Source organism: Sinocyclocheilus grahami, unplaced genomic scaffold (genome assembly GCF_001515645.1).
Source record: "Sinocyclocheilus grahami isolate Dianchi unplaced genomic scaffold, SAMN03320097.WGS_v1.1 scaffold739.1, whole genome shotgun sequence".
Classification (NCBI taxonomy): domain Eukaryota; kingdom Metazoa; phylum Chordata; class Actinopteri; order Cypriniformes; family Cyprinidae; genus Sinocyclocheilus; species Sinocyclocheilus grahami.
The window spans coordinates 141485-161220 of NW_015505918.1; the positions used below are offsets into that span (position 1 = coordinate 141485).

General features: G+C 38.8%; 1 protein-coding gene across 1 annotated transcript; it reads right to left on the reverse strand.

Moving 5' to 3' along the window:
- Positions 1 to 1070: 1070 nt before the first annotated feature.
- On the reverse strand, positions 1071 to 19301 carry LOC107560693 (prolyl 3-hydroxylase 2-like). Its single transcript, XM_016244939.1, has 2 exons — positions 18715 to 19301; positions 1071 to 1126 (listed from the first exon to the last, which is right to left on the reverse strand). Exons 1-2 carry the CDS (start codon positions 19120 to 19122, stop codon positions 1115 to 1117), a joined length of 420 nt encoding a protein of 139 aa, XP_016100425.1. The 5' UTR covers positions 19123 to 19301; the 3' UTR covers positions 1071 to 1114.
- Positions 19302 to 19736: the final 435 nt, after the last annotated feature.

Sequence of the window (19736 nt, forward strand, 5' to 3'; positions counted from 1 at the left end):
CACCCTAAGAAGGTTTGCTAGCTTAGCTTGTTTCCCAGTCCAGTAAAGTTGGTCTGGTTTGCTGGTGTAAATGATTTAAAAGTGTTTTGAGACTTGCTCAGACCAGCTTAAATCAGCTAAGGCTAGCCGCACTCTAGACGTTTTTAAGGCCGATTTTAAGCCCGATGTGCATCCACGAACGATCGGGGGGATCCTTTTCGCAAACGATTTTTTGTCCAAAAAAATCCTTTATTGTGTGGTATCATTACGATTATTTATCTGCTCCCAACCGAGACGGAGCGTCCCCGAAATCGTAAATATCAAACATATTTGTGATACCCGCGATAGCCAATGAGAGTGAGCAAGCGTCACCTACCGGATGTTGCGTGCTTCTATAGCTGAAACTTGGCAGTCACAAACATGCCATGAAAGCAGAGAACATCACCCATATTCTTTTTTATTTTTGTTTTTCACTGTTAAACAGAACGTGCGCCAGGAGAGCCAGCTGACAACGTTGATTGTCCTCTATTTGTTTTTCTTCTCTAGTCACGTTTGATCTCGCGAGTGTCCGTGAGATCACATGTCACTGTGAAATCGTTCCTACAATCATCAAGTGTGTGGTCTCGCAGTCTGGTCAAATCATCTAGTGTGTGCATTCAGAGGATTATAAGGCTAAAAATCGGTTGAACTGTCTTCGTGTCAGTGGTCTCCCATGGTTTTAAAATCGTTTAAGATTTGAAAATCTTCTAGTGTGTCCCAGGCCTTAGGTTAGTTAATTCTTGATCATGACAGGTGAACCCCACAAAGAAGTAAAGAAGCCGCTAATAATACTGTTGTTTCTTCTGGAACATTTAGGAGTGTGTCAAGCAAACTTTGAAAATGTACCGTGACCACAAGCATGTTTAAAATAGTCAGGGAGAGCACTTATCTCTCTCTTGTGCCTCTAAAACACAGTACCCAAAAACAGGTCTCCCAGAACAATACGTCTAACGATTCTACTAGACCTGCATTCAGTATACACTTAAGTGATTGTGACAGTGGATTCAACAGAAATGCTTACCAGCTTCACACACTTTAACTGGAAACTCAGTGCACGCTCTCAGCAATTTCTGGGAAACTCGTGATCAAACACTGGTCATACGCAGGTCTGTTGGCAAAAAATGAGAGACCACATGTTGCAGAAACATACTAGCATGCATTTACATAATCCGCTACCCAATTCTGACAGCAAGGTACTGTACGATCCAGACAAAAAAAGTGCCGGCGGTCCTGTGCTATTTCCTATCTGGCTATTTAGACAGGAAAGACTTAAGTACAGGCTGGGCTTTCCACACAGGTGTAGCTTTAGGGCATGTTCAATCCTCAAATGCTGCAGTAATAAATAAAAAAATGACTCCTTGGCTTCATTCCATGCTGATTTTGGGATGTTGCCCATAGGGGCATTAAAACAAGTAGCCGCTGGAGCCAATAATCTGTAGGCAATAATAGAAAGCGGAAAAACATGCAACGTAGCATCATGACTCAATATAAACGTCTCGGACAGGAGTAATGTACCATATGTCCTAAAGGTTCTGAGACTCATTCAAGCATTTTTATTAGTGGGCCATGCAGGAACTACTTAAACGTGACCTTAGGCACGATGACGCAACGGAGTACAGCTAAAGTTATCCCTTTCCAATGATAACCATTTTTAAACATGGACTCTATTAGTGGGTGTGGGAATAAAAAAACACAGGACGCCTGTATTCCTGGAAAAAGGAAAATAACAGACTGCATTGGGAGTCAACAGAATGGAAGTTCTATACACCCAGTTACGCTCCTTGGCACCAAGGCAAGTGCACCCGGAGGCCTGGTCAGGGGGTTAATTAAGCTTCCAGAAGCCAAGAGTGACGCAAAGCCAAATGGCATGTCATCATTGGTATAATTAGTATGTTATCATATGCCATTATGACCTCAGCACTAAAGTGCTTCTTAATATCAAACCACAGCCACAAGCAACATTGTGGCAGTGACAGTAGAAGGATGGAATGATTGGTAACATTAGTTGAGATGGTCAAACTTGACTGATGGTGTGGTTGAGGGAGGGATACATTACAGTTATTTTTGGACTGTGAGATCACCCTCATAAACCCTGATGTAGGATCTCACTGGTTGGTCTAGACGGCTAATTTGGAAAAAAAAATCCATGTCATTCATGTCTTTCTGGTTGTAAACTCCTGAAGTGTCCTCGTCGAACTCAAAGGACCTGACCTAGAAATACAGTTCATAAATCACTCAGCTGTATTATGAGGTTCAAAGGATGTTGTACAGGGAAAGGTTGCCTGTTTCAAAGGATTATGCAATACTTAAACTCACAGCTTTGGTGTACACATTAATAACTGTTAAAGCAAGCAATTTTCCCCTTAAATTTTCCACCACCTGGGAGTGCTTTAAGACAGTTTTGAAAGGGTTCAGAGTGCAGGGCTGTCAACACGTGGGAAGTGCAGATGGGAGTATTGAGTTACCTTCTCTACTGAGACTAAGGCACATCCGTTGTCGAACAATCCCATGTTACACACCTCCCAAGAGATCTAGATGCCATTAAATCCCAGTCGGAAAGTTGACTAAGTCAGTCTTCAAGAATCGGGAGTTGTCACGTACATGGCATGGAGAGGAAGGAACGATTCTCCTAACCTTTCACGTAACTGTATGTTGTAATTCAGATTGCTGCTTCCGTGTTTCATGTTGACAAAAGTTCAAAATTAACTACCATGCGAGTGGCTGAAAGAAGACCTCGGAGTATAGGGAAAGGGTGACAGGCAGCTTTAGGAATGAAATAATTGGCCTATGGTTTTGGAATTGAGAGGAAACTAGAAAGGACGCATCGTAAAAGCTTGGGAAACATGCAGGAAAAACTTTAGTGAGGTAATGGGTGATGTTCCCACTAGGTCAATTGCAGCAGAGTGTACTTAATTACAGTGCAGGTGACAGCTGAATGCTTGACTTTAAATGCTTTGACTTTCACTGGCACTCCAAACAGTAAGTCAAAGTGAGCTATAGTTACAGGCTGACATAATACCTGGTTTCTGTGAAAAGCTGAGGGGCAGCAGTAATTGTTTACAAAGCAAATTTCCATGTTCTTCCCTGACAGTTTTTGGGTGAGGCTTAAAGAAAAAGTTCACAGAGGAAGGGACCAAAAAGGGACCTCTTCCCTGTAGCTCTCAAATCTCATTTGTGCATATTAACATTTCGCACATTAAAAATGCTTTGTGCCAAGTTTGACGTAAATGACAATAGATCATGGAACTGATGAAAATGAAATTCGAGAGCTACAGTGGATGTGATTTTTAGTGGATGACAATTTAAAATTGGTCTGTTGCTATATTTGGAATATAGTGCACAAATATATTTGTTGGCAAAGATCAAAGTTTTTATTTTTTTATGAACAACAACTGTAACTTTAACCTGTCTGAAATCTGCAGTGCTTTGCAGGAGGGTAAAATGGCTTTCTCAAACATGTCAAATCTCATTGAGACACCAGAAGTTTGAGGCCATGACAGCCTTGGTGAACTCAAGGTAAAGGACTCTTTGTGTGTGCTCCCAACTGACAGAACAATGATTAAAAACACACCCAGGACATGAAATAACAGATTCCAGCACTTCTTTTGTGCTAACATGTTGTGAGAATAAGCACTTAACTTAATGTGTAACCCTCTGTGGCCCTGTTACACAGTAGAGAAATTCATAGAAATGGTTTTCGAAGAAGGAAATACTGCCTGCAGTATCAATGAGATCACAAAGACTTTTATAATACTATCCAACAGCATCCTGGGATGAAGGTAGCTCATGTTAACTTTGAGGTTTCCCATGACAGAGCATCCAGACCATGCTTGCAACCAAGGTAGGAAATGGGATACTAATACCTTCAGGTGTTTTTGCTGTGGGTTGTGATATGTCTTGCAGAAAACAAGTGATAGACCATTTCATATGCATGTTGTTTGAGGTAACAGAACCTCACTATGGTTCCCATTGACAGGGAAAGCACATAAATCTCACATAAATATCCTTTTATTGAAAGTACTAATAAGAAAGAATGTCCAACATTTGCAGTGTTGTAAATATACAACCAGCCGACCAGGAGACTTGAATATTAAGAGAATGAAGGTAGATGAGACTCCTTAAACTCCATAAATCAAAGTGTTCTCAAACTGGTAGTTTCATACGCACACTCCAGCTCTTTAATCAATGCCACATACCAAATAACTCAATCAGCGGACACACTTGAGGCACATGTAACCCATCAACCCCCAGCAGGGTCTCAGCCATCTGCTCTAAATGCCGACAGAATGAAGCAAATTTCATCAATGGCGCCTATAAACATTCCTTCTTCATGAAGATATCCCCAGAGACACCACACAGAGCTCCCAACTATTCATTAAGATCTTTATTTTTTATCACTGTTGGCCTAGTAACTGTAAGGTTATCTTTGGAAGGATCAGAAAGTTATGGACCAAATATCGAAAGATATCAAGCCAAATATCCAGGTTCTGTGTGGAGCCGGAGTGGTAAGACTTTATGAAGAGTGTACACAACTTTAAATGCCAATTGATTGTGCTCTGGAAGATGGTTTTGACTCAAAATAAACCCCGTCTTCACATTACAAACAGCTGCAGTTGTCTCAGACACATGTCCCAATGTATTGCCCATGATAATGACATTGAAACCACAAAGACCAATTTGATTAAAATTTACCATGCTTAATATTATAATCAAATCAGGGTTTGCAAATCAAAAACAGCCTTAAAAACAATGCTTTCTGCTTTTTCAACATGTTGCATGGGTCTCATTAATCATCGTAACCATTAGGTTCCAGAATCTGACACGGTATCAGCGATTTCCTTTGACATTAAAGATTAACTCATTATTCTTTCTTTATTCTTAAATGAGAACAAATGACTTAAGTAAGTGAGGGAACGATTCATCGTAAAATAAATGTTCCAGGTTTAAAACAAGTTCGACCGCAGCTGCAACTACATCTGTGCATTAACTTTGACTAGTCCCTCCATTTGTCCAAACAAGCAAAGATTGTGTTTACAGTAATGTATTTACACATCTAATGTTCAGAGGTCTGTAGCTAGATGATCATTGTGTTGATGTTTTGATGAAGTGCCTGCGGTTACTATTGCAGTGACAGCACAGATAAAATATGCTTTAATGGAACAAAAGTTGCAGGTTTAACCTGCATCTCAATACTGTGCCTTGTTAAAAAGTCCCTATGGAGTTTCTCTGTGTGATGATTTAACATTGAAGAGCACTCAAGAGTAGCCAAGAGAATAGTTAAGTAAAAAAAAAACTTTTCCATTAGTTTATGGCACACAATTCAAGCTCGAACAAGTGACTTCAAAAGTCAACAAGTGTAGGAAAATCCCTCTCTGCAATTTACTAAGGTGATCTGATGATTCCACAAAAGTCGCAAAAAAACAAATTGAGTAATTATGGTTGAGAGGTGTGACCTCCAAGCTGAGAAATTATTGGTGGAAATATTTGGAAATTTCAGTTGGGAAACATGTTCATGTCAAGAGTTGAGGAAAGCAATGATTAAAGCGATGTTGAGCACGCCTATGACAAGAACGTACAAGAAAATGAACAAGATGCAAATACCGAATTTACTTTTCAATATTAAGGCCTGGAAAAGCAAATGACACAAGAATTCAAGTCTTTAGGGCAGTTAATAAGGTAACATCGGACAGGACCTTAGCTTCCAAAGTTCATGAATAACACTTACTTCAGTTTCCACGGTTTAGTTGTCGACGTCACAGGATCTACTGTATGAATGGAAGCCCTGTTTCTAAGACTACTGAACCAGCAGGCCAGAATGTGGCTTCCAGCAATTATACACATGAGTCACACGAGCCTGAGTCTTCACATCATCTCAGCAGACATGCTGAGACTACACACTGTCTGTGTTTAAAGTTGGTCTACCACAAGTGTAGGACTGCACTTTCATTTGTTAAATTATACCAAACCCTCGATGCTTTTCACATGTACTCTGCACATATCTCGGCATGCTTACACTACACAAAGACAACCAAAAAACTAGACAGGTTCTATTAAATTATATTTGTCTACAATAGTACAACTAAAGCCGCCTTTCCACTATCTCCGACAAACGACAAGCGACAGACTGGAAGTCATTGATTTCCAATGGAGAGTAGTTCGGGAGCTGCGTGGAGTTCCGATCATATGCGTATGCGGAAAATTCAGATCCGATTTGAGCTTCGAATGCGTTAAAATATTTGAACTTCTGCGGCTAGACCGTATGCAACCGCCCGACCGGATGTGATGTATTCTAATCAAAACTATAAGCGCGAGGTCAGAATTACCAATATTTCTCCACTTCAACGTAATTCTATAAACACTATTTCTGTAAAATGGCGGTTTATAATAATTATGGCAGAAATAATTATTTTATAATCATTAAATCATTATGTACGTTGATTAGCCTCATTAAACTACTGTGTTTTTATTTGGGGGGGTCATTTGTTTTGTGTGGATATATTCATACATTCATTATATTCATTAAAAGCATACAGGTGCATCTCAATAAATTAGAATGTCATGGAAAACTTCATTTTATTTCAGTAATTCAACTCAAATTGTGAAACTCATGTATTAAATAAATTCAATGCACACAGACTGAAGTAGTTTAAGTCTTTGGTTCTTTTAATTGTGATGATTTTGGCTCACATTTCACAAAAACCCACCAATTCACTATCTCAACAAATTAGAATACTTCATAAGACCAATAAAAAAAAAACATTTTTAGTGAATTGTTGGCCTTCTGGAAAGTATGTTCATTTACTGTACATGTACTCGATACTTGGTTGGGCCTCCTTTTGCATGAATTACTGCATCAGTGTGGCGTGGCATGGAGACAATCAGCCTGTGGCACTGCTCCGGTGTAATGGAAGCTCAGGTTGCTTTGATAGCGGCCTTCAGGTCATCTGCTTGAAAATACCCTATAGATTCTCTATGGGGTTCAGGTCTGGTGAGTTTGCTGGCCAGTCAAGCACACCAACACCATGGTCATTTAACCAACTTTTGGTGCTTTTGGCAGTGTGGGCAGGTGCCAACCTGTACATTTTGCCATGGTGATAAGCCGAGGGTGACGGATACTTCACGACCAGTTTAAAAGTTCTGTGCAAAATCTTAGGCTGTAAAGCCTGACTTATGAAAGACAAATGGAAAAATGGAACAGCTTCTTGAACTTTTCGACAAAATATTTAAAATAAAAATAAATCAATAATAAAAAAAAATAATCCAAAAGTGTCTTTTATGGTTTTTATGGCTCATATAGTACGATACAGTGAGACTATTGCACTCAGACTCTGCAAAAAATAAATAAATAATATAAATAAATAAATAATATAATATAATATATTTTAATAATATAATATTAAATAAAATAATTTAAAGGTCTTAGAAATTTGTGTATCAAATATGATACAGAAGGCTTTGTATAATTTGTTGAGATAGTGTATTGGTGGGTTTTTATGAAATGTGAGCCAAAATCATCACAATTAAAAGAACCAAAGACTTAAACTACTTCAGTCTGTGTGCATAGAATTTATTTAATACACGAGTTTCATAATTTGAGTTGAATTACTGAAATAAATGAACTTTTCCACGACATTCTGATTTATTGAGATGCACCTGTACATTTTGCCATGGTGATAAGCCGAGGGTGACGGATACTTCACGACCAGTTTAAAAGTTCTGTGCAAAATCTTAGGCTGTAAAGCCTGACTTATGAAAGACAAATGGAAAAATGGAACAGCTTCTTGAACTTTTCGACAAAATATTTAAAATAAAAATAAATCAATAAAAAAAAATAATAATCCAAAAGTGTCTTTTATGGTTTTTATGGCTCATATAGTACGATACAGTGAGACTATTGCACTCAGACTCTGCAAAAAATAAATAAATAATATAAATAAATAAATAATATAATATAATATATTTTAATAATATAATATTAAATAAAATAATTTAAAGGTCTTAGAAATTTGTGTATCAAATATGATACAGTAGGCTTTGTACATCAAATAAAAGCTGAATAAACAAGATTTCCATTGATGTATGGTTTGTTAGGATAGGACAATATTTGGCCGAGATACAGCGATTTGAAAATCTGGAATCTGAGGGTGCAAAAAAATCTAAATATTGAGAAAATCGACTTTAAAGTTGTCCAAATGAAGTTCTTAGCAATCATATTACTAAACAAAAATTAAGTTTTATTATATTTACAGTAGGAAATTTACAAAATATCTTCATGGAACATGATCTTTACTTAATATCCTAATGATTTTTGGCATAAAAGAAAAATCAATAATTCTGACCCATACAATGTATTTTTGGCTATTGCTACAAATATACCCAAATGACTTAAGACTGGTTTTGTGCTCCAGGGTCACATATATATATATATACATATATACATTTATACCATTTTCAATAACAGTTTACATTTAAAGGCTCTAGAAATGTCACAAATCAAGCAAAAAGTAATAAAATTTTTCTTACATCTTAAATACATAAATGTGTGTACATAGCTTAATCATTGTTCTCAAAAAAGGCTTTTAAAAATATATGTGTCTGTCAATATAAAACTTTTTTTAAACACCATGAATTATTAATTTAGAAATATCATTACTTTAAGTACTGAGCCACATAATATTTTACAACCTGAACTAACTTTGTCTTTTCATAAAAAAGGTCAAATTATCTAATATTTTAAGGGATTTACTGATCTTCACATTCAGTCATGAAGGTCTGCAGGGGTCCTCTCTATGACATAATTTCCTGTGTATGTTTTCTTTTTCCTCCCCCCAATAAGCAAAGTTAATAAAGTTATGCCTCTCTTATGGATGCTCACATGTCCAACTTTCCAGGAAAGTATTTCCGACACGTTCCAACGCTGGACAGACTAGTAAGGTTTACTTATGTAGCGAACATGAGGCCTCCTCAGCTTTTTGTCAAATCCCACAGATTAAATACCTGAGAGAGTGAAAGTGCAGGGCAAAGTGATTAGAGGGCCAATCATCTCTCCAGTGTAAGCATTCGCCAACAATGGAACAGTGGATTTTACCCCATTCACCATTTGAGATCAAGTTGAGACTGAAATCAGGCCTCCCCATACAGCTGTCTAAAGATCCTGAATTCATACTGAGTGAGCAATTGTCTTAAACTTAAGCACTAAAATGGAAGAAAGGTTATGCACATTTAAACCAACTGAAGAACTTCAAACAAACTGTTTCCAGTGAATTACTGCACAAGCAAATAACATATGTGTCAATAAAATGAGCAAAAATCTCATCATCTGCCAAATAAACTGTGCAATGACTTGAACAGGAGTCAGTTTATGTCCAAAAAACAACATGACTGATCGTTTTTCCATGTTCACATGTGCTCCTGACATCCAACCCCCCTTCCAACAGTGCTCTACATCCCCTTGCAACACCACACTAGCAGGTACTTGTTGACACCAATGTGAGCAGTGATTTACTGTGGAGGTGTACTATTACAAACAGATGCAGACATGTAGTGGAGTTTGTTCCAGGTCATCGCAGGGTCTTGGAAAATAAAGCCAACTTATGCTTGTCATTTATGAAAGAGGCAATGAAGAAGTGATGTAGGTGAGATGAGAGAAATTAAGGAATGAGCATCTTAAGAAAAAAAAGTTTTAAACTTGTGTAGTAGATTACATTTTTTTTTCATTGCTGTAGACATGGTGTGTGAGGTTATGTTGAATTATTGCATGTAATAAAAAGACACATGTAAATAATGCATGCTTTACTTGCCATGACATTTTTAGTGCAGATAAAACCTATTATCATGGGTATCAATGGGCAAAAAAAAAAATCCTTTCGTGGAACGCAAAAAGGAGATTTTTTGCAGAATGTTCACGCTGCTCCTTTCAAACGTCAAGAAAATAGTCCACATGACTTCTGTGCTATATTCCAAGTCTTCTAAAGCCAAACAATAGCTTTGTGTGAGAAATAGTGAGACTTAAGTATGTATTTATATGTAATTTAAGATTAACTAAGATTTAACTTTAAAATGTAATATTGAAAAAATCAAAATAAGTGCACTTCTTAAAAATGTGTTAAGATACATAGTCATGAAAGTGTATACTCCTTAAGTGCAATTAAGTGGCCTTTTATTTCATTAATATTACATTATCTGCAAATACAGTTACAGTTATTAAAAATATAACATAATAAGTGCAGCGGGTGGTGTCAATATGTTTTAGCTGTATGGAAAAGAGCAGCATGAACATCCTGCAAAACATCTTTTGCTTCCTAAGAAAGTAAGTCACACATAGGGTTGGGTACCGAAACCCGGTGCCAATATGGCACCTATGTAACCAGTATGTACTAGAACCGAATCAGAAAGCAGATTTCGGTGCCACTTAAATGCCTGAGCGATCGATTGAAATATTTGTCCTGGTTCTTCTCCGAAATGGACGTAAGAAGCTTGGGCATCGCTAGGCCATTTTTAGCGGGGCTATAGCGATTAGCTCCATAAACTGTACACAAATTCGTGATCGCCTCAGAGTCAGTCCACTTTAAATTTCATTTGAAAACGGCGGCAGACTTCGTCTCCTCTCTGTCTTTCAGCATGCTCTTCCATCCGCAGGCCGCGGCGGTGCAGCACGAGCGGACTCAAACAGAAACAGAAGACACAACAAGGTGTGCGTTTATCGATAGATTGTTATAATATCTGTATCTGTGCAGTTCTTTGTCATAAATACAGTTTACAAAATATCATGGGGGAGCAATCGGTTTCCCATCTACTGTAAAGTTTTCGCTGACACCTCATCACACCACTGGCAGACTTCGTCTCCTCTCTGTCTTTCAGCGTGCTCTTCCATCCGCAGGCCGCGGCGGTGCAGCACGAGCGGACTCAAACAGAAACAGAGGACACAACAAGGTGTGCGTTTATCGATAGATTGTTATAATATCTGTATCTGTGCAGTTCTTTGTCATAAATACAGTTTACAAAATATCATGGGGGAGCAATCGGTTTCCCATCTACTGTAAAGTTTTCGCTGACACCTCATCACACCACAGCTGTTTCCTCCAGCGAAAATCTAGCCCTTTACACATATGAACGCATACTTTATAAAACGATCATGCTGCTATTTTCATTTGAAAATGTAATATTTAATATAAAACATATTACAGTGCATGTGGCATACCACACAGTCATTCGCATAACTGATTAAAGACAGTGACAGACAGCACTCTGCCAATTCACTCATTTTCACTAAATATTAGAGTGATTGACAGAGATACAGTAGAAACAGTGTGGTTTTGAATTAAATATAGTTTTTTATTAAATAATGACCCAGATCGTGAAATACATTTATTAGCCTTAGAGTAAGGGAAGCACAACTCGGGAAATGAGAGCATCCGAGGAGCATGTGAATGCTAAGTATATTTGTTTAAAATATTTGTAATGTTCTTTAATGTTATCCATGTTCTTTTTTGTGGCTCTTTTTTTAGTTTTTTTTAAGTATCGGTTCAGGCACCGGTACCGTTTTAAAAGTATCGTTTTGGCACCGGTATCGTAAAAAACCCAATCGATACCCAACCCTAGTCACACAGTGAGGAATGAATTTTAATTTTCAGGTGAACTATTCCTTTAATTCATTCTATCTGCCAGACACTACATGAAAGTTTAAGAGGGTTAAAACTGGACATGATCTCATATGACCAAAATAGAAATGATTTCCTTAGCTGACACATGTGCGCCACACGCAGAGCTATTGTTTTGATGGATTTCCTGTCACTTCTCTATGCAAGCAGAGGTGCACTGCAAAAGATCAAGTTTACAGCAAAGGCTACAAACATAATGTTTGCACTAAATATGATTTGACACATACTGAAACCACTATGGGGCCCTCTGGAGTTTCAAGACAACCTTTTACCACACTCTGACGATTTTGCTGTCAGAGAACCAGCTGTCTTCAAATTTTTGATAAGCATTTGTAATACTAAACACTGTTCTTCATAGACTCTACAGAAGGAAGCCATACTTTAATTCAAAATAAGCACGAGAAAAGCCAAGTGTGATGGAGGAACACTGTTCCAGACTGCAGACAGCCGTTTGTCAGAGCAAACAGATGTTTGCTTGGCTGCCGCATCCCGTTTTCCACTCTTTCTCAGACTTTGCCAAAGAGTCTTTTCATTCATAGGTTTTGCCCAACAGCTCTAGGCCTTTCCTGTGACCCCGCAGGACTCCTTTACCGAAAGTAATCTTTACGGAGTCGCATTATATCTGACGCAGTTTTACAAGGGACTAAATCAAAGATCCACCTATAAGGGACTGAAAGTGGAATATGCGACGTAAATCAAGATGCGAGCTGAAGTTGCTATCTAACCAAAGACCCGTTGTTTATCTCCACTCTCCGTCTAGCACAAAATCCTGGCCTGTGATCTGGAAAACAAAGCCCCCCGTGAGATACGCATCTGCTCGATGAAGTAGCTCGATCTTGCAGAATTTGCAGACTCTTGGAAGTGCACACAATCCAGTGGTCGTGTTTTCTTCATCGTAATCCCAGACTGGGCCACTTGTTGTGCAATGAAATAAGGCAACATGCCCACACATTCCTGCTGCACTGTTGTCCACTTAGAGTCGGTCATGCAGAAAATGTTTGGCTGAGGAAGTGCCATGCAGTCTGGCTGAGCGTGCTGATGGGCATGAACCAAACCCCACCGAGCGGATGGAGAAACCTGACACACTCACACACACTATTTTCAAGCAACACAGGTGCACCGTTTGCTTAGTATTCAAGTGCTTGCATAGCGCTTGGGTAGTCGATTAGCTTATTAAAAGGAAAACATATATGATGAAGAGCTATTATAAACTACAACTGGATATCTTATCAACCACATTACATTGGTGCAGGGTTGACGATGAAGAAAATAATGGTGGAAAGAGTGTGATACGATGCTGACAGTGCAATTCAAAGGGTTTTTCCATGATGTTATCTGTTCTTGCATCTGTGGTATTACAATAGAAATGGGTTGGGCTTTTTGAGGTTCTGAAAAGAATGAAAGACAATAACAGCGACATTGAGGTCACAGTTGGGACACTAAACTTCTGAGTATTAAAATAAGATATCATTTTAGAGATACACCAAATGATAAAAAAAAGACTATTCCTTTAATTACAAATTTATCAGGTCTACTTTTTTTAAAAGTCTTTTTTTAACAGTTAGATATAGCTCAATATAAAGATTACAGTGGCGTGCGGTGGTGTTTTAAAATGAGGAGGCAGTTATATACGCTGTATATATATACAGTGGGTACGGAAAGTATTCAGACCCCCTTAAATTTTTCACTCTTTGTTATATTGCAGCAGACAAAATGCGATTTGAACTCCGGTCGATCGCGTCAAAAACGACTTCAACACATACTTTACCATCTACGCCACTGGAGCTGTTATTAGATGATAGTCTTTTGTAATGCTATGTAATCACACGTTGATGGGCGGAGTTAGTGTAAATAGCCTCTGCCAACAAGGCAGGCTATTTGCACTTGTAAATAGACACTCCGTTCTTTATTTGTGAACTGATGTTCAGCTGTTCTTTTTAATAGTTAACTTATTTTCAGGTCATCGTCATAAAAGCCCTGTAAACTTTGTCACAGGCACGAAGATACATCTTTCATTTCATCAAGCTGAATGCTCACTAAAAACTGACAGTCATCACGTTTTCAAGTAATTTCATATTTTATTTTGATGTAACACAATGCAGTGATATCTAAGCAAGAGAGTTGTTTACTTACTTTATAATTAGTCAATAACGCCATCCTTTTCTTCATTCAGGCCGAGAGCTTGCACGAAAACAAGAGGCGGGATTTATCACACAAACCAATCACATCCAATCATAACCGATCATATCCAATTATAGCGCGACGGAGGCATTGCCTCCTCTCACGTGACTTTCCCACATTCTTCTCAGTGAGCCTCCAGAAAAGTCACGGCACGCATTAGGGTCTTTGTAGAAAGTCTATGGACCGAAGGGAGGCAAGCCTCCATTCTAACTTTACACAGCCGTCAGAACATATTTTATCTGGGGGGTGCTGGGGGGCGGGGCGGGGCTTGATGTTGCAGGGCCACGGTGGTGGATTTTTGACAAAATCCTAATATTAAACAGCCCAAACTCTTATAGATTAACATACACATGAAGAGTTATATGCAAACCAATATATATTTGGGATTTTAGGATTTCTCAAGAATTTGTCTAGACTAAAGTCTCAAATCCAAAGAGATATTTTTTATAAAAGTTAAGACTTGTCCATGCCCTCCTAAAACGCCTCGTTTAAACACACCCCCACATGTCTATGTCACTGTGTGGGAAGATTTGCATAACACCGCTCAAATGTTCACACAAAGAAAGAAGGCGTAACTTTTATTCTCGCTGTAGTATTGTTGCTGCCGCCATGTCGTGAAGACGCTTTGTGTTTCATTGTGAAAGCGAAACTACTTTGTTTGGTCTTCCAAAAGAGGACGATATCGGCTTCGTCATGCCTAGAGCTGATCCGTGCTGGTCGCTGAGGAAATACATCAACTTCGCGCTGTGGATCGCCGGATCGGCTTTCACCGTGGACGAAGCAGAGTCCAGCCTGGGGTCGACACATGTGGTTGCTGCAAGCCCGCCGGCCACTCCTTTGTCGAATCCACCAGCCGCGCCGTTCTCAAGCCCGCCGGCCGTTCCTCACTTTATTAGCATTTTATGGAGGACTGTTTCCTGAACCTGCAGAGTAGCCTTCAATGGGTCTGTGGCTCAAAGGCTGTTTCTATAAAGTGGGGCAGTTCCAACTTTGCAAGGACAGTCTGGCACTTCTGACTCACAGCCTGTAAGTAAGATTTTTTAATATTTAAAGAATTTGCCACTGATGATTCAAACACGAGTTTGAGCAGTGTAGAGTAGCGCTTGTTGTTTGTCCTTTCTCCGATCACAAATGCAGACATGGTTTTATGTTTACGCGGCGCAATACGCAACGCAACGCGTAAAAACACAGTACAAGTCATAATAATCAGTAATTATGTCCCCACTGGATGCAACAAATGCCTCGTTTATAATGGGTTTTATTGGTTTTGTCTCGTCGTGCCGGGAGACACAGCATCATAGTATGTTAAGGGACATAACATTTCTGTCACACCCTTGAGGTATTCGGCCAATCACAACGCACTGGATAACTGGCCAATCAGAGCACACCTCACTTTTCAGACCGATGGGCTTTGTAAAAATCGACGCGTTTCAGAAAGTTGGGGCATAGAGGAGAAACAATAATGTACAGTATGTGGAAAATAATGTGTTTTTTTTTACCTTAAACTGCATAAACACATTTCATTATAATAATGTTAATGTAACAATGTTTTTTTAGCAACATCATATGACCCCTTTTAGTAAAATAATCTATTTTGAGACAGACAACACTGAAAAAAAAGTCTGGTAACTGAATAAGATGATTCACTAACCACTGTTACTGATTCAGATTAATTCAGTGAAAGATTCATCAGACGGATTCAAACCGGTAACTTAAGGTGATTTTGACAGATTTTTGAAAGAGTAAAGAAAATATTTGTTTGTGCTTTAATCAGACTACACACCTTTCAACAATTCAACAGCAAGACGTGCTTTTGTATCATACCAAATTCAATTCAGACTGCAAACTCGCATTCATAACTCCAATAAAATATGATTTTGCGGCAACAGCGTACAATGAAACGTGGTGCAGAAAACCATTTCTCTGCAGTCTGTCCTAGTTCACAATTAAAGTGAAGTCCCAATCGCTTTACACATGACAGATCTGTCTACAATGCGAGAACTGGCATTTTTGCTGAGCTTTGATGCTTCTCTAATTGCTCCTTTTGATGCGAAAGGAACTAACCAATGACAGAGCAACAGGGGGGCAAGAATGCTGGCACAAAACTCCCCCTTTCATTACCCAAAACAAGCTGCTGCCTTTCCTTTCAGAACAGCAAACACACTTTAAGAGGAAAACAAAATATTTGCCTAGATAAATGCTGACTGACCCAGGAACACGAACACACAGACTTGTCAATGAAGTAACAGTTGGCACCTGTGGCCCCTTCGTCCAGGCCGTAAAAAGCCTCATTATGCCAGTAATATGATAGGAAAGAGGGCTGTATGGTTAAAATATCAAAGAGCGGTGGAATGTTATATATTTTCACAAATATCACCCCATATATATACACATAGACATCTCTTTATCTCTCACCGAGCAGGGGCGCTGACAGGATGTGTCTGATCTCTCGGCCTGGTCATCAGTAGAAATGTGCCGACTTCATCTACTGAAGTCTAAACTACTGCATTTCTCTCTATTAATCACTTTCTGTCCCTGGGCAAAGGCACGAGTCTGATTTGGCTCGCACAGACCGCTGCTCTCAGAATGTCACGCTCTGTTCCCATCTGTCTGGACTGCGGTCCAAGCACTGTTTTCAATATCTCAATCATTTTAGGATTTTAAGTTAGATTTTAAGACTGTTACGACATACAAAACACACTCCAGAAGAGTCGTCTATAATGGCTGCCTGTATTCCTTCGTCTGTGTGAGCCTATTCTGCCTGTTGGTATTCAAAATATTAAAGGAATACTGTAGTTCACCCAAAATTGAAAATTTGCTGAAAATTTACCCTCAGGCCATCACACATGTAGATGAGTTTGTTTCTTCATTGGAACAGATTTGGAGAAATTTAGCATTGCATCACTTGCTCACCAGTGGATCCTCTGCAGTGAATGGGTGCCGTCAGAATGAGAGTCCAAACAGCTGATAAAAACCACAATAATCCACACCACTCCAGTCCATTAAATTAACATATTGTGAAGTGAAAAGCTGTGTTTGTAAGACACAAATCCACCATTAATACCTTTTTTTTTTTACTTCAAACAAGTCCTCTATCCATAATATTGCTTTTTACCAGTGAAAAAGTTGTCTCATCACATATCAGGATCTGTTCATGAGCAAAACCAGTTCTAAACAAATATATTGGACTCTTTTTTTTTTTTACTGGAGAAAGCATTATGATGGATTACGTATTTTAGCCAGAAGCAAAGATTTCAAGTTAAAATGCTTTAATGATGGATCTGTTTATTACGAACACGCAGCTTTTTACTGCTCAGGGCGTTAACTGATGGACTGAAGTGGTGTGGATTACTTGTGCCCCCATTAATACCTTTTTTTTTTTTTACTTCAAACAAGTCCTCTATCCATAATATTGCTTTTTACCAGTGAAAAAGTTGTCTCATCTGAATCAGGAAAAAAATATGCACATATCAGGATCTGTTCATGAGCAAAACCAGTTCTAAACAAATATATTGGACTCTTTTTTTTTTTTACTGGAGAAAGCATTATGATGGATTACGTATTTTAGCCAGAAGCAAAGATTTCAAGTTAAAATGCTTTAATGATGGATCTGTTTATTACGAACACGCAGCTTTTTACTGCTCAGGGCGTTAACTGATGGACTGAAGTGGTGTGGATTACTTGTGGATTATTGTGATGTTTTTATCAGCTGTTTGGACTCTCATTCTGACGGCACCCATTCACTGCAAAGGATCCATTGATGAGCAATTGATGTAATGCAACATTTCTCCAATCTGCTTGGATGAAGAAAAAAAAACTAATCTACATCTTGAGCCAGAGAGTGAGTACATTTTCAGCAAATTCTCATTTTAGGATGAACTATTCCTTTAATACGTCAAAGCTCTGGATTTGCAATATGATCCTGACAACCTGTTAAAAATCTAAATACCTCACAAAATGTACTAAGGTGATGATAGTATCCACACAAAAAAAGAAAAGAAAGGAAAAAAGCATAAATAATTAAATACCAAGTGGGAAAAAACTGAACTATTATGTTCATACATCTACAAATCTGCAAACCTAAAATATTTACTTCATTGGTTAAAGACATTTCCATAATCTTTTTGTTGTTTTGTAGAATATCCTTGATTTATTGGTTTAGGCTAAGGGCTTTAATAGTCCAAACTGTGTTCTGCATCGCACACTTTAACCCGTGAGCCACTTGTAACAAAGTTTGGGGAGGATTACAATGAATGCGAATCATTTGACGTTATGAGACGTGCAGACACACACAAACATTCGAGAGTTTTCCTCGGCCCCATCCCATCCTCGTAGCAGGCTACAGTAGCTCTCAGGATTGCGTAACGAGCATGTCGTACCACAAAATACATTTCAATTCCCATTTATTTACGAGGGAGACTGACAGAAAACTAAGGCGGTCACAAAAGTTAGTGAGCCGCCTACAGACAACTGGCCAGCACAGGCGCTTATGACCAAAAAGGTTTCATTTGAACTTTCAAACATACATAATACGCAGAAAAGTTTGATTCGAACCTTCAAAGATAAATGAACGCGTAAACATATTCGGGTTGAATGACCTGAACATGCACAACGTCAACCAAAAAATGTTCGCTTTGAACATATATGACATAATAAAACACAAATTCCAGAAAATGTTTGATTCCAAACGTTCGATTCGATGCGTCTTTCAACAGTTTTCATTCGAACGCACAAAGTTAAATTCGAACAGATATATATATATAAAAAAAGACGCTCAAAATACTGCTTCTGTAGGCACCTCGCTGTGCTTTTAAACGGAATCTTGCTCTGTCGCGGTTATTAAACGTATACTCACTTTTCTGTAGGCAAGCTGCAGGTAGTTATAAGGAATTCTTCTATTGAAATCTTGAATGACATCCTCACTAACTTTATGCATGGATCCGGCTCCAATTTTTCCCTCGGTGCATTGATTTATACAATGCGCCCTATAGAGAATCACTTCAAAAATCTTATCAGTCCGAAAGCTGTCAAAGCGATGCTGGTCACTGCATTTCAGCCTGCATCTGATTCTGGTCTGGCGCACTTCAGAGAAACTCTTCAGCGCGCTCTCCATGCACCGCACTACATTGCCATAATCTCCTTTATAAAACGCCTCCACTCCGTTATCGTAAAGCAGATCGAACGGTTCCAGGGTGGTCGATGACAGTAGAAGTGACTGGAGGAAACATGTCAATAAGCCGTAGATTTTGGAGTTAACATCCATCTTCTGAAGCTGCACAAGCAATGGTGCGCAAAATAATGCGCTCTGGGAGTGAAGAATAAACACAGTCCCGCTGAGTCTAGTGTGGGATCTCACAGAAGAAACAGGCTAATGAAAGTGACGGCTTAACTACCGTTCTAAGCTTAAACGCAGTGTCGTTGTCACTCATGATGAATGACCCATTACTGGTGACATTTCAGCAATGATGACCCCCGTCCCCCCATCCATTCTGCGCTGACTCCTCCCCTAGACCCCTACAGCCCACACAAGAAGGAAATAACAATGTTTACCATGATGACGACCGCAGCTGTCTGACTTCTTATTCATTGAACAGCGACATATTGATTTAGAACATAAAAAGTACGTTTAAAACACAAACTTAAAGTCTTGTTTCTATTACAGACACAGAACTTTCTAGTGAGATCCTCACAACGCCTTCGAAAGCGAAGACCTCTCGTCGCCGATTCAACGTCTCCCTCTAGAGGATAGAAATCAGCTCTCCTGAAAATCCACAATGTTCAATATACGTTTATACCAACCATTACAACACCAATCCGATGCTATCGTTAGATTAAAAACATTTTAAACGAGTAGGCTAGGCCTACATGCAAGGGGTA